We start from the raw sequence: 15,642 nt of genomic DNA on the forward strand, positions 1-15,642 counted from the left end.
TTTGAGCTAAGTCATCAATGACATGATATCTAAGAAGCATATAGTAACAAGCCTCCAAATTAGGGACTGTATTTTTTACATTATAATTGACGTAAAATATTTCATTAGTTGAGGTGTTCAACATAGTGATTTGTTAGTTTTATACATTACAAAATGATCAAGGGACTGTATTTTTAACAGGATAATTTTATGCATAGCATGGAAAGAACTAACCTTTTTTTTCCCCTGCCACACTAGATTTAGAGTTTGTCTCTTAACAGCATGTCATATTAAAACAAATACCTTTGAACCATCTTTTTACTAAAGAGACTCTCCAGAACCATTCTGTGTCTCGATTATTATAAAAATTTGTTTAATACTAATACAATTGATCATTACAATAAGATTCCAGATGACAAAAAAGAATTTGGACACACCCTTGGAGCTCTCTTCGTAATGAGATTTAACATGTCAGCTGAAGCTACCATAATTTTGGTTTGATTGGTTCTGTTAGGAGAAAATAATTAAAGTACCTCATTTTACGTGGTTCATAATGAATCCATTTGTAGAAATTGAATTCAAACACTGGGAAACTAAAAAAAAACAATGTGAACATTTGGAAAATGTGGGTGGTTTCTTCTTTGTGCTGTTGGATATGTCCGTCAAACTGATGCTGCAAGAGAAATACCTCATGTTTAGAACAGGGGCTGAGCACAGGTGGTGTGTTCAGGAAATCAGTATAATCTCCGTGAACCAAAAAACTTTACAATTCTTGAAAAACTTGCAATGTTGTTGATCAAGGGACATGAAATTTTACCCAAAGGCATTAACTTACTTCTTTCTTCAACAGGAAAATAAAAAATATTTCAAGCGTAGTGAACTTGCAAAAAAAGAAGAGGAAGCATATTTTGAAAGATGTGGCTACAAGGTATGAATGCCTGCTTTTATGTTAAATTTATATTTCTGAGTTTAAATTTATACAGCTGTTGTTAAAGTGTCAAAACGATTGATCTCTGTTCAATTTATTAATGTTATACATTAGCCTATAAATGAGAAGCCATCTGGAGAGGTATGAGTTTTTGTTTTTCTTTTTTCTTTCCTTTTTCTTTTTTTTAATCTTGAATTCAGGAAAATACATGCATGACTTTTGGCTTGGAATGGTTTGGCTTTTTGTGGACAGCATGAAGTGGCTTGAGATCAAAGCTTGAATTTTTTTCTTTTTAATTAAGTCCTGGATCTGATTCTGCCTCATTTTCATCACCATCACCACCACTCCTCTCCTCACCTCTCCCAATAAAAGTCCAGTTTTAAAGGATTCAAAAGATTTTATTCATTCAACAACAGTGGCATTAGCAGTGGTATTTTCCCTGCTTTCTCCTGAATATTTTAAGCCATTGTTTTTATGTTTGCAGTGTTAATAATCCCTTTTGGCCCTAAGTACCTCTGCCTGAGATACAGTGTCATTTTTTGTAATACGGTATCACATTTCAAACACTGCTTAGTCTATTGGATAGAAAATGTGATACTGAAATATTTGTTAGAAATAAATGAGTTGTCTGGAAGACTTTGTATACTTTTGAAGCATGACTAAAATTATCTTTGAGATTACCTAGCTAATAATGTATTGGGGTTTTTATTGGGAGGGGTTAAAGGTAACGAGGTGAAGTTGTGTTTAAATTATTTTATAAGAAGGCTAAATCTAGTTGAATAATTGTTTAAACAAAGTTCAGAGGTTCTATTGAAATAATTTTGACAAATCATAAATTTGAAATCGACTTTTTGCTTGTGAAACATCAATATAAAATAATACTCTTGTGCATGTAATGGAGAAAGTTCTGGAAATTAATTTTATCTGGCATAGCATTTCTAGAAAGAAGCATGAGGAATGAAAATGGTATGTATATGCGTTTGCTTTCTTTTGGTACTTTTGGGAGAGGGCAAGTGTTAAAAATGTAGTATTTCTGATAGGCTTCTAAAATATGAAAGTTTGTATTTTGATATTTTCCATAGGTACATTGATTTCATTTGCTTCTAGTTTAGGAAATTAAGATATGTTTTATGTAAATAACCATCAAATAGATATTCAGAAAGAAGAATTCTCATCTTTTGTTTGCCCAGCATTATCTAAACTCACACTTGAACTAGAATAAGAATCACTTAACCATGGGTTTTAGTCTGCTGACTTGTTGCTTTCCCAGATCCCTGAATTTGATTGTTTTCAACTTTCTGATAAGGTAGGAAAATAATTTAAACAGTGACGGTTTTGCTTTGTTTAGATTGCTTCCGTGATAACGGCAGTACTTTCTTGCTTATATAGAGGAAAGCACTGAAGCAAAATCATTACTGTAAAGGTACTGCTTGTAACGTTGAGTCCAGCTGACAGAATGTCTTAGATCTTTTCCTTAAAGCTATTCACTGCCATTCTATAATTGAAAATGCTTTTTATCCTGAGATTTTGGGAGCAATATCTGTTTTTATGCTTAAAAAGAAAGCACAGGGTTTTCTATCTAAAGCCTTTTTAATATTTCCTTCTTGGTAGTAATGAAAATGCAGCATGTGTTACTTTTATTCCTTTATAAAAACCAGTTACCGTTTTTTTTTAGGGCTTGATGCTGATTTGGTCTGTGAAAATATGAAAGTTTAGTTTTTTTACCTAAATTTTCTGTTACCACTGTTAACACTGATTAATATAATCTTTAACCTATAGAATCATAAATTATATCATTTTAACCATATAGCCTTTCTTAACTGAATGTGAGTTTTTCCTTAATGTTGATCTTTTTTGTGTTTTGATCTTCTTTTGGCATCTGAGATTTGTCTTATGGTTCAGATGGAAAACCATGTTTCAGTATCTTTTTTGCAGACCACACAGTGGGACTTATAAATTGCTGAACTCAGTTTTCGTAAACTGTGACTTGGGCAGCAGACTCAAGAAAATATATGAAGAAATTTTTTTCTCTGCAGGTTCATATGAGCAAGAATGTCCACTCTGTTCTTTGTGTACTATGAGTAGAGAGGTGCTGGTTTTCATTATTTTCCCACAAGGTTCGCAGCTCAGTTTGTGGGCAGGTTCTGTGTAGCGTCGGAAAGTTTTCTGCACGTCCAGCAGTGATTCCTGTGCACTTGGAAAAACACCTTTCAAAAATCAGGAGAGGAAAGAGCTGGAGCTTGAGGCTTCACAGGTTTTTGTTAGAGAGCAGTTCCCTTCTTTGGTCTTCATTTTAAACCCAGAGCAAGGATCAAATAACCCTGTAAGATGATTTTCTCAAAGAGGAGAAGAGCAAGCTGATTGTTTCTAAGAAGAAAGTAAAAATCTTGGAGTCTAGGGAGAAAATGAGTCTAAATTTCAGCCTTTTAAAGTTTTTGATTGTGGAAACCATTATACTTCTGTAGCAAGAATGCTGTCTCCTGGGTGCATGCTCTCTGCTTGGGTGTCCCTGAGCTCTCACAAGCATGTACATCAATTATGAGCTCTTTGCTCAGAGGAACATTTAGAAAACCTTCCATATTTAAAACATGTTTAATTTCAGTGAATACCTAATGTATAGAATGATAAATGTTAAACCATATTATATTTTAAAAGGAGAATTTCGTTACTTTTGGCTATTAATGTAGATACAGCCAAAAGAGGAGGACCAGAAACCATTAACTTCATCGAATCCAGTATTAGAACTTGAACTGGCAGAAGAAAAATTACCCATGACTCTTTCTAGGCAAGAGGTAAGTTTTTATATGAATGTTTTGTGGGAAAAAAAGAAAAATCTCCACAGCAGTTGCATTTATCTCTGGTTCTTTCCAATAACTTTTGTCATTATTTCCCATATAAAATGACTTAACTAGCCAGCTGCACAGTATTCTAGTTCAATTTTCTTCATGGGGTTCTAAATTAATCTCTGCTTTTCTTGGTACTGTTGTCGAATATCTTATGTCTTAAGTTGTTTTTAAAGAATGTATCATTCTGAACTTTAAAAACTAAACACATTCTAAGTAAGTATAATTAAATGCATATATTCTAAATAACTATACTTGATAAGTTGTCTAAATTATTTAAAATAATATAAATTATGTATTAAGAGAAAGTAAGTTAGTGTTTTGTAACTTACTTCCTCTTAATACATCTTTCTAAGTCAAAATACAGAGATCTGTATGATTCTTTATGACTGCATAATTTCCCATATTTTAAAAACTACTTTATTATTTTTAAAATCAATTCTGTGCTAATGGTCATTTAGGTTGCCTCAGCATTTCCCTATTTTAGATCACACTAAGATGAATGCCCTCATACAGATGTCAGTGCATGTGTAATAATGTATGATTACTTTCCTTTGGAAAATTTTCTAGAAACATGATTTCTGGAGTCTGTTCTAAAGACTAAAGGCTATAGACATGCCTGAGGCTCTGGATACATACTACCAGAGAGCCCTGCAGACTTGTTATAGCAGTTCATGCCCTCAGCTGTAGTGTTTGCCCATACCCTGGTCAGTGTCAAGTATTAAATTCCTTCAGCAATAACACCAACAACAAAATTTTAAGACATTCCTGTGAGGAAAGCCTCTGCCTGTGCTCTGATTGGCCGCGCGCTGAGTCCAGCCTCGCCTTCCGACTTCCGCTCTCGCTCGTCGCAGAAGCAGCCAGGGTCTCCTCCGAGTCTCGCGCTTGAAGACCCCGCTTCGCCACGCATTTAAGATGCCTCGTGGAAGCCGAAGCCGCACTTCCCGCGTAGCCCCTCCGGCCAGCCGGGCACCTCAAATGAGAACCGCGCCCAGGCCAGCGCCCGCAGCTCAGCCGCCCGCAGCGGCTCCACCGTCTGCCGTTGGCCCCCTGCTGCTGCTCCCCGGCGGCCAGGTCTGATGGCCCAGGTGGCGACCACTGCCGCCGGCCACACTCTGGGCCATGCCCTCCCTGGTGGCTTCGGTGGAGGAAGAAATGCTGAGCCCCCAAGGCCTGACATCGCTTACCGGGAGCCTCAGGGAACCCAGCCGGCACAGCAGCAGCAGAGTGGCCCGTGCTCTTTTGAGGTGCAACGGTTTTTGGAGTGTGCCCAGAACCAGGGCGACCTTAAGCTTTGTGAAGGTTTCAGTGAGGTGCTGAAACAGTGCAGATTGGCGAACGGGTTAGCTTCATCAAGAAGTTCCAGTTGAAGGCATGGAAAATCATCTCTCATGACCACGTTGATTTAGCATTAAAAATATAATTGATAGTGAGGATATAAAGTGTGAAGCCACCAGTTAAACTGCTCCTCAATCATTCATAGCTTTTGTGCTTCAGGATTGCAGTGGAAGAGGGTATTCTCACCATATGGAAGCTCACTGAGATGATATTGAGTTTGGGGCTAGGCGGATGTTTGTGTGGCCTCTTAAACATGCTTTTGTTTGTGAATTAATTAGAATAAAGTGATTTTATTTCCAAAAAAAAAAGATATTCCTGTGAAAAAAGAATTCAGACTGTACACAGGGTACACAACGAAATTAACTTTGAGCAAAAGGAAACTCTCAGAGGAAAGGAGGGCTGATTCCAGAAGCTGTGTGTGAAAATTAGATGAAGGACTTTTGAATACTTGGCCTGAAACGAATATTTGAGATTTTTAAAAAGAGCCATTGACCACAGTTCTAATTTTGAAAAAGCATTGAATATTCTCTGTCGTTCATAAAGAAGAACTGAGATAACTGAGAGAGGTAGCTTTTCATTTATTTTGAGAAGCATAACATATCTGTCCAAAAATGGGATGGCTGTTTCATGAAGGGGTGTGACTTTTGTCATTTGTCAGACAGGGACCAGGAGAAGGTGTTTTTGAGGTCATTTCTGCATGGATTGGAGATAGCACTAGATGACCTCTTAAGTTTTTTTAATACCGAGTTTCAGTTAATCCAGTGGGAGCCCTGCCAGTGGTTTCTAAGCGTGATACTATTTATGTTCCCAGATAAAGTTCTTGGTATTTTTAAAATTACAACTTATTTTCTTAATTATAATTCTTGTTTGTCCTTTTTATGAAATACCACATGTATACAAAGAGTGTGTAAAACATGTGCGATATAGTGGATAATTACAAAACAAACACTTGTATGACGATGGCCGAAGTCAAGGAGGAGTATTATCAGCCCCTCAGAAGCCCTGCACGTCCCCCTCCCTCCATTTGTAACTCACTTTCTCTACTGAGGGAGTAGTTTTTGGTTTTAATGTAGTATTGCAGTGCCGACTCACGGCTATCTATGGTCATTGACTTATCGCTGACTCCAGGCTTGGTTTTATTTTATTTTATTTTTTCCTCTTTATAAATGTTATCACTCCCTCCTATCGTAATGTTTTTCTTATGTATTCTACTACACAGATTGGTCCTTTCTGAAACACTTGCCAAATGACCTAAACCATTAGGGTTATTTAAGGTGTGACAATAATTCAGTATATCTGTTAATGGAAACTAAAGAAAAAAGAAGTATAACTTACTTTTTGCATCTACTTTTCACTTACCAAAATAAGTGTTTGGTCTCCTAAAATAGGAATTACTATTACTAATGTCATAGGGAATTACTATTGTTGTTTGATGTATTTTTTTTAATAGGTTATCAGGAGATTAAGAGAAAGAGGAGAACCAATCAGACTCTTTGGAGAAACTGATTATGATGCTTTTCAACGTTTAAGAAAAATAGAGATCCTCACACCGGAAGTTAACAAGGTAAGAAGTCAGAACAAAGCTAGAAGAATGTCATTGTACCATATAAATGAGAATAGTATGGACTTCGACAGAACTCGACTAATTGCATTACTATAGAGAAAAAAGGAAAAATAAAGTTGCCAGATTACTGCTGCTGAATGTAAATTTTCTTTTTTTTTTTTTTAACTTTTGTGTGTGCGTGAGTTTATTTTTTTTACTTATTATTTTTCAGTATGTATTTATTTATTTATTTTTGGCTGTATCAGGTCTTACTTGCGGCACTCGAGGTCTAGTTGTGGTGCACGGGCTCAGTAGTTGCGGCGTGCGGGCTTAGTTGCCCCGCGACACGTGGGAATCTTAGTTCCCCTGCCAGGGATCGAACCTGTGTCCCCTGCATTGGAAGGTGGATTCTTAACCCCTGGACCACCAGGGAAGTCCCAGGTTTTCTTTAATTTTCTTTTAAAAAGCACACATCTTGGGCATGCAGTTAGTGCATTTTGACAAATACATGCAAGTGTGTAGCCACTACCCTTATGAAGATATAGAGTATTTTCATCACACACACGAAAGTTCCCCAGCACTCCTTGGCCAGTTCCCGGGTTCATCTTCCTCCACTCCTGGGCAACCAACCACCTTGTTAAGTTCTATCCCCATCAGTGAATTTAGAGGATATGTCTGGCTTCTTTTGCTCAGTGTGATATTTTGTAGATTCATCCATGTTATTGTGGATGTTGGTAGTTTGTTCCTTTACATTGCTGATGATATTCAGCTATATGAATATATCAGAATATGTTTCTAGCTTTGGGCTGTTATGAATAAAACTGCTGTGAACATTCTTACACAGATCTTTTTTGGATCTGTGTTATTCCTCTTGGGTAAATATGTTTTTATCTCTCTGGTAAATGCTTAGAAGTGGAATTGCTGTATAGTAAGAGTAAATGTATGCCCAACTTTTTAGGAAATGCCAAATATTTCCAGTGTCTCATCAGTGTTTGTTATTGTTAGTCTTTTAAATTTTAACCATTCTCTTGTATTGTGGTAGTATCTCATTGTGGTTCTATTCACAATTCCCTGATAACTAAAGATTATAAGCATCTTTTCATAGACTTATTGGCCATTCTTTCTCTATGCAGTGTGTCTTTTGTTCATGTTTCAGTTGGGTTGTTTGTCTTTTTATTTTTGAGTTATAGGAGTTCTTTATATGTATTCTGGATTCTTTGTCAGATATACAGATTCATGTTTTGTGTCTATTTTTTCCTAGTCTAGGCCTTACGTGTTCTCTTAATGGTGCCTTTTCATGGGCAGGACTTCCAAATTTTGATGAAGTTCGCTTTATGGTTATTGCTTTTGGTGTTTTGCTTAAGAAATCTTTGCTTACCCTAAGGTCTTAAAGAGATGGTATTTTCTTCTAAAACTTTAATAGTTATAGCTTTACTTTTAGGACTCTAATCTTGTTTTATGGTTCAGCTTATGGTCTGTCTTGGTGAATATTCCATGGACTCTTGAAAAGAGTATGTTTTATGCTTTGGATAAATGTCAATTACAGTGGTGGTGTTCAGATCTTCTGTGGCCTTATTAACTTACTTACTTGCTCATTCAGTGAGAGACAGGTGTGGTTATCTGTGGCTGTGTAACAAACCACCCCAAAACTTACAACTTAAAACAATTCATTATTATAAAATCTTTCTCAGTCATCTATGATGGTAACAAACCACCCTGAAACCTAGTAACCTAAGGTAATTTGTCATTCTCCCTCACAGTTCTGTGGTTCGATTGGGCTAATTAAGCTGGGCAGTTTTTTGCTTGGGGTCTTGCATGTGATGCAGTCAGGTGAGGGCTGTGGCTGAGGTCATCTGAGGGCTCCCTGGACTGGCCTTCTAACTTAGAATGCTGCCTTAAAGGTGCAGCTGCTTTGTACCAGGTGTCAGCATTTCCTGCCTTTTTAAGGCTGAGTAATACTCCATTGTATATATGGACCCCATTTTGTTTATCCATTCACCCTCGATGGACATGTAGGTTGCTTCTACCTTTTGGCTATTGTGAATAATCCTGCTATGGACACAAGTACATAAATATCTGTTCGAGTCCCTGCTTTCACTTCTTTTGCATATATTCCCAGAAGTGGAATTGCTAGATCATATCGTGATTCTGTGTCTAACTTTTTTTTAAAGCATAATAAATTTAAAAATTTTTCTTCATTTATATTATTAATGTGCACAGCAATTTGTTTTTCTTTATTTTCAGTCCTGTCTAAACTTTCCTAACTTAAATTCTTGGAAAGAGTAAGTGGTTTTGTAATGCTTCATTTCACCAATATTTGTTTCTCTTCTATCTCCTGAGTCACTTTCCTTATCAAAAGATAGTCTAAAATGCTAATGTGAACTATTCAGTTTTTGTTACCCGATTTAATTTTTCTACTGCTCATTTCATTACTTGAAAAATCTTTTAGCTTTTAATATTAATTTATTACAACCTGCTGTATTCTAATCTTATTCAAGCCTGTCCCAAATACTGGAGTTTCTTATGTACTTGTTAAAAACTGAGGTATAATTCACATATAACATTAATTTCAGGTGTACAGCATAATGATTTTATATGGTCACCACAATAATCCCGTTAATATTCATCACCATACAGAGTTCCAACAAAATTTTTTTTTCTTATGATGAGGACTTTTTATTTAGAGATCTACTCTCTTGAGTAACTTTGAAATATGCAGTACAGTATTATTAACTTTAGTCACCATGCTGTACATTATATCCCTGTGATTTATTTATTTTATAAATAACTGGAGCAGTCTAAAAGTTCATAAATTTGAACACATTCTGAAGCTCTACATTTTTACTCCCCTCCCTCCACGTTTTATTTGTCTGATACCACATTTTACGTCTTTTTGTCTTGTGCAGCCCTTAACTAATTATTGTAGTTAGAGTTGTTTTTACTGCTTTTGTCTTTTAATCTTCATGCTAGCTTTAATGAGTGATTAATTCACTACTTTTACTATATATTTACCTTTACCAGTGAGATACATACTTTCATATGTTTTCTTGTTATTAATTAGTGCCGTTTCTTGCCAGCTTAAAGAAGTCCCTTTAACATTTCTTATAAGACTGGTTTAGTGCTGATGAACTCCTTTAGCTTTTGCTTCTCTGGAAACTGTTGCTCCTTCAATTCTGAATGATAATTTTGCCGGGTAGAGTGTTCTTGGAAGTTTGTTCTTTTAGCACTTTGAATATATTGTGCCACTCCCTCCTGGTCTGCAAAATTTCTGCTGAAAAAATCTCCTGATAGTCTTATGGGGGGAGCAGGTTCCCTTGTACAAAACAAGCTGTTTTTCTCTTGCTGCTTTTAAGATGCTCTCCTTCTTTAACTTTGGGGTTTTTTTTTTTAATTGAAGTATAGTTGTTTTACCGTATTATGTTAATTTCAGGTATAGAGCATAGTGATTCAGGTTTTTGCAGATTATATTCCATTATAGGTTATTACAAGATATTGGGTATAATTCCCTGTGCTGTACAGTATATCCTTGTTGCTTATCTATTTTAAATATAATAGTTTGTATCTGTTACTCCCATACCCCTAATTTGTCCCTCTCTCCTTTCCTTTTCCCCTTGGTAACCACAAGTTTGTTTTCGATACCTGTCTCTTTCTGTTTTGCATATACTTTCATTTGTATTATTTTTTATTTTCCACATATGGGTGATATCATACAGTATTTGTCTTTCTCGGTCTGACTTATTTCACTAAGCATAATACTCTCCAGGTCCGTCCATGTTGTTGCAAATGGCAGAATTTCATTCTTTTTTTATGGCTGAGTAATATTCCTCTGTGTGTGTGTGTGTGTGTGTGTGTGTGTGTGTGTGTGCATGTGTGTCACATCTTCTTAATCCAGTTGCCTGTTGGGCACTTGGGTTGCTTCCTTGTCTTGGCTATCATAAATAGTGCTGCTGTGACCATTGGGGTGCATGTATCTTTTTGAATTTAGTATTTTCATTTTTTCTGGGTATATACCCAGGAGCGGGATTGCTGGATCATATGGTAGTTCTGTTTTTAGTTTAAGGAACCTGAATACTGTTTCCCGTAGTGGCTATCTCAATTTTCATTCCTACCAACAGTGTATGAGGGGTCCCTTTTCTCCACATCCTCTGCAACTTTTGTTTTGTAGACTTTTCGATGATTGCCACTCTGACAGGTGTGAGGTGATACCTCATTGTGGTTTTGATTTGCATTTCTCTAATCATTAGTGATGTGGAGCATGTTTTCATATGCCTGTTAGCCATCTGCATGTCTTCTCTGGAGAAATGTCTGTTCAGGTCTTCTGACCATTTTTGGATTGGGTTGTTTTTTGATATTGAGTTGTATGAGCTGTTTGTATATTTTGGATATTAACCCCTTGTGGGTCACATCATTTATAAATATTTTCTCCCATTCAGTAGGTTACCTTTTTGTTTCATTGATGGTTTCCTTGCTGTGCAAAAGCTTTCAAGTTTAATCACGTCCCATTTGTTTGGTTTTGCTTTTATTTCTTTTGCCTTAAAGACTGATTAAAGAGAGTATTGCTATGATTTATGTCAAAGAGTGCTCCGCCTGTGTTGTATTGTAGGAGTTGTCTTTAACTTTTGACATTTTAATTATAATGTATCTTGGTGTGGGTATGTTTAACTTTTTCAGATACTGCCATACCATCCTCCACAGCAGCTGTACCATTTTACATTTCCAGCAGTGCTCTAGGGTTCTGTTTCTCCATATCCTAGCCAAGTTGTTATTTTCTGTTTTCTGTTGATAATATTCATCCTAATGGTTGTGAAGTGGTATCTCTTTGTGGTTTGATTTGCATTTCCTTAATGACCATTGATGTTGAGCATCTTTTCATTTACGTACTGGCTGTTCGTATGTCATCTGTTAAAGTCCTTTGCCCATTTTAAATCAGGTTGTTTTCTGTTTTGTTAGTTAACTCTAAGAGTTTTATAGTTTTAGCTTTTACATTTAGGTCTTTGATCCATTTTAAGCTAATTTTTGTATGTGGTATATGCCAAGGGTCTAGCTTTAAGGCTTCCATTTTTACCAAGTGGTCACAAACTGGAAGTGAATAGAATATGGAATTTGCTGGTTTGTTAGAAACATAGTGAAATCCTAGGATATGGTTGAGACCCTGGTTTTATACTGTTGACATTTCCAAATGTTTTGGGAGTTCAAAGTATCAATAGTTGCAGTTGTTAGACATTTTCAGTGAACCAGGAAAATGGGATGGGGACCAGTGGAGACCTGGTCACTTTCACTAGGGCCTCATTAGAAAATTACAGCGTTAATGCCTATTTTTATTTGGATTTGTCACTCGTATGTTTTATTTTTCTGACCATCAGATTACCTATTGTGTGTACATTCTTTTAAATTTAAATATGTTCATAAGAATTGACTTTGCATGGACAGTGGTGATAGCTGTATAATAAATTGAAATATTATTTGAGTTTCTTTGTGGAGAAAAAAGTGGATTATACTCATTATTAGAGAAGAAATCAGAAGTGAAACATCAGTGAAATTTCATACCAGATGTAACTTTTTACCTTTCCTCAGGGATTGAGGAATGATCTGAAAGCAGCTTTGGATAAGATTGATCAGCAGTACCTGAATGAACTTGTGGGTGGCCAGGAACCTGGAGAGGAAGACACCCAGAATGATTTGAAAGTTCATGAAGAAAACACCACAATTGAAGAGTTAGAGGTGATCCCTCCCCCACCTTCCCTGATTCCCCGTCATGCCTTTCATTCCCTGCAGCAGGTGGTTGAGCTCCTCAGAATGTTCAGTTTACAGCGTGCTGGTGTCTTTGGTCACTACAAAGGTCCTTCTTCTATTTCGTGCCTTTTGTTTATTCACTCCCTTTTTTCTCATTTCCTATACACATTCCCCTACTTCCTGCCTTCAAAAGTATTCATTCTGATATGTTTGATGTGTATCCTTTGATTTGTTGATGGTCTTGTAGAACCAGTAGTGTTTTGTCTGCATGTGTTTTGATGTATACATACATGATATTTTACTGTGAAATTTTTCATTCTGTTCACTTTTTTTCCACTTAGAACTATGTTAAGTTCCATCCCTGATACCTTTTGTACATCTAAACCTTTGATTTTAACGTTGATGTTAACATAGCATTTCATACACTGTGGCATTCACTGCCTTTTACTTTTTGTTCACCATAATGACAGACAGTGAGATTGCTCCCAGCTCCCTGTTACCACAGACAGCTTTGTGACAAACAATCTTGCACATGACCCCTCTGGAGCAGGAGCAGGATTGCTTCTGATACATGTTTAACTTGTCTGAGTACTGCCAAATTGCTCTCTGTAACGGGTTTGCCAGTCTCCACCCTCCACCAGCACTGTGTGAGTGTCTTGTATCCCTGCACCCCTGCCAACACTTGGCAGTATCTTGCTTTCTTATTTTTGCCAGTGTGTCGAATGTGGAGTGATATATGTAATCTTATTTAAAAGTTGTATTATCTAAATATCTAGCATGAGCAAAAATAACATGACTTAGTTTAAAGTTCTTAATGGTCAATAAAACATAGTTATTTTTTCTGTTACCTTTCGTTCCTGGCTCTTAACCCACATTGCATGCTGTGAGTGAGATTGTAGTTAAGGACGATGTCGTTTTAATTATACCTCGACCCCCTAAATTTTACTGCAATAATTGGTGTGAGCAACCAGTTCTGGACATTTTTTTCCTTTTTCCTTCGTTTCAAACAACTTTGGAGATAGTCACATACTATACAATTTATCCATTTAATGTGTACAATTCAGTGGTTTTTAGTATATTCACAGGTCGCTACAACCATCATCACAATCTAGTTTTAGAGCATTTTGTTCCCCTAAAAAGAAACCCTATGTTCATTAGCAGTCACTCCCTTTACTCCCTCTTTGAGTCATAAAAGATAACATGCTCTCTAAATTTAAATGACAAATTGTCTTTTTTTTTTTTTTTTTTTTAAATCTATCTAGAAATTCCATCAGGGTTTTAAATCAAAATTGGACCATACGTATATGTAATAAAGAGCCATGTTTAGTCTGGTGTTGGTAATGTATGTATGCCGCTGTTGTTCTTGACTAATGAACAGAAGCATTCTTTTTCTTCAGGCACTGGGAGAGTCTTTAGGAAAAGGTGATGATCATAAAGACATGGACATCATTACCAAATTCCTTAAGGTATGTAGTTTTTGGCTAGGAAAGGAGGACATGTTTTCTTTAGTTAAGAACTGGTCTTACTTTTTGTTTTTTTGTTTCTGTTTTTGTTTTTTTTTGGTTTTTCATTTTTGAATTGTTTAAGAGTTAAAGACTGGAAAGGAAAATCCTCCCTAAACATTTCTGCACGTACGGTGTTTATGATATTGCTATGTGCTTGGATATAGAGGTTAAACAAAGAAAATGTATATTTACTTTCTTCATAGCACTTGTAAGGCTGACTTATTAATGTAAATACACTGAAAAGAATCATAGCAGTGGAATGAACAAGAAGTTTTAAGGATTAAAAAATTTATTTTAAACACTCTGGGAAGGAGTGCAATAAGGAGAAGCTTTTCTGAGAGATGATGACAGTAAGGAATGGAAGGAGGTGGGAAGACGTTGACAGGGAAAAAAGCACTCGAGTAACCTTTCAAAGACTTGCGATTAGCTCATTCATTCTTCCCGGAATTCCTCTCTTCGGTGGTTTAGGTAGAGTATGTGCAAATCCCAGATTCCTTTTAACATTTATTCACAAATTATTTGTGTTCAGAACAAGAGATATAAATGCAAGAAATGCTTTTACTTGTATTTACAGTTTAAATACAACACAATTAGTCATCAGGATTCTCAATCCGTTGAGGATTTGACATGGAATTAGCTAGGGCGTGGTGGGATCTAGCATGAACTAGAATTTCCTCTTTGAGTGACAGCCTCTCCCTATGTAGGACATGCATAGGTAACACCGCTAGGGGAGTATGGCCTCCTCAGCCTTCAGTGTTTACCTGCCTCTGGGAAGGATGCTCTTTGTGCAGTTTAACTCAGGGGGCACCTGGGTAGTTTTCTGGGGCAGGGTGGGGGCTGGTCATAGTTTCTTTTATTTTCGTTCGTTTTTTCCTTCCTTCTCCTTTGGTCAGGCACTTTAGAGGGAATTTTTAATTGAATTGTGGTCTCTACTGCAAAAGTAGAAAGTCCAAATACTACAACATCATCCTTGGAAGATTGATTAAATATCACAGCACATATGGCATTATGGCTGATGAGTCTAGGTAGGTTGAATTTTATGTAATAGAAATACAAGTAAAAGTTTATTTCTGACCATAATTCAAAAAGAGTCATGTACCAAAATGTTCATTGCAGCTCTATTTACAATAGCCAGGACATGGAAGCAATCTAAGTGTCCATCATCGGATGAATGGATAAAGAAGATGTGGCACATATATACAATGGAATATTACTCAGCCATAAAAAGAAACGAAATTGAGTTATTTGTAGTGAGGTGGATGGAGTTAGAGTCTGTCATACTGAGTGAAGTAAGTCAGAAAGAGAAAAACAAATACAGTATGGTAACACATATTTATGGAATCTAAGGAAAAAAAAAAAAAGTCATGAAGAACCCAGTGGCAAGACGGGAATAAAGACACAGACTTACTAGAGAATGGACTTGAGGATATGGGGAGGGGGAAGGGTAAGCTGTGACAAAATGAGAGAGTGGCATGGACATATATACACTACCAAACATAAAATAGATAGCTAGTGGGAAGCAACCGCATAGCACAGGGAGATCAGCTCGGTGCTTTGTGACCACCTAGAGGGGTGGGATAGGGAGGGTGGGAGGGAGGGAGATGCAAGAGGGAAGAGATATGGGAACATATGTATATGTATAACTGATTCACTTTGTTATAAAGCAGAAACTAACACACCATTGTAAAGCAGTTATACTCCAGTAAAGATGTTAAAAAAAAAAAAAAAAAGTTCTGTCAAGCAGTTGCCTGTGAAATTTGATAGCTCTTTCAG

The 15,642-nt window shown here is 36.5% G+C and overlaps 1 protein-coding gene and 1 pseudogene across 4 annotated transcripts in view; both read left to right on the plus strand.

The window, feature by feature from the left end:
- The window catches only part of PRPF18 (pre-mRNA processing factor 18), a 51,048-nt gene that overhangs the window by 13,196 nt on the left and 22,210 nt on the right, over window positions 1–15,642 (plus strand). For 2 of the 3 annotated variants that reach the window (XM_082385648.1, XM_082385649.1), the window contains exons 2-6: window positions 830–907; window positions 3,595–3,699; window positions 6,539–6,652; window positions 12,206–12,352; window positions 13,762–13,830. In XM_082385648.1, the coding sequence (XP_082241774.1) occupies window positions 830–907; window positions 3,595–3,699; window positions 6,539–6,652; window positions 12,206–12,352; window positions 13,762–13,830 (513 nt within the window). Of the gene's footprint in view, window positions 1–829; window positions 908–1,021; window positions 1,049–3,594; window positions 3,700–6,538; window positions 6,653–12,205; window positions 12,353–13,761; window positions 13,831–15,642 lie in introns of all 3 variants that reach the window. The other variant, XM_082385647.1, reaches the window with a different exon arrangement.
- On the plus strand, window positions 4,541–5,396 carry LOC309625681 (coiled-coil-helix-coiled-coil-helix domain-containing protein 2 pseudogene; annotated as a pseudogene). The gene has a single exon. The product of its transcript is annotated as a coiled-coil-helix-coiled-coil-helix domain-containing protein 2 pseudogene (transcript).

Source organism: Balaenoptera borealis, assembly GCF_965194805.1.
Source record: "Balaenoptera borealis genome assembly, chromosome: 3".
Lineage (NCBI taxonomy): Eukaryota > Metazoa > Chordata > Mammalia > Artiodactyla > Balaenopteridae > Balaenoptera > Balaenoptera borealis.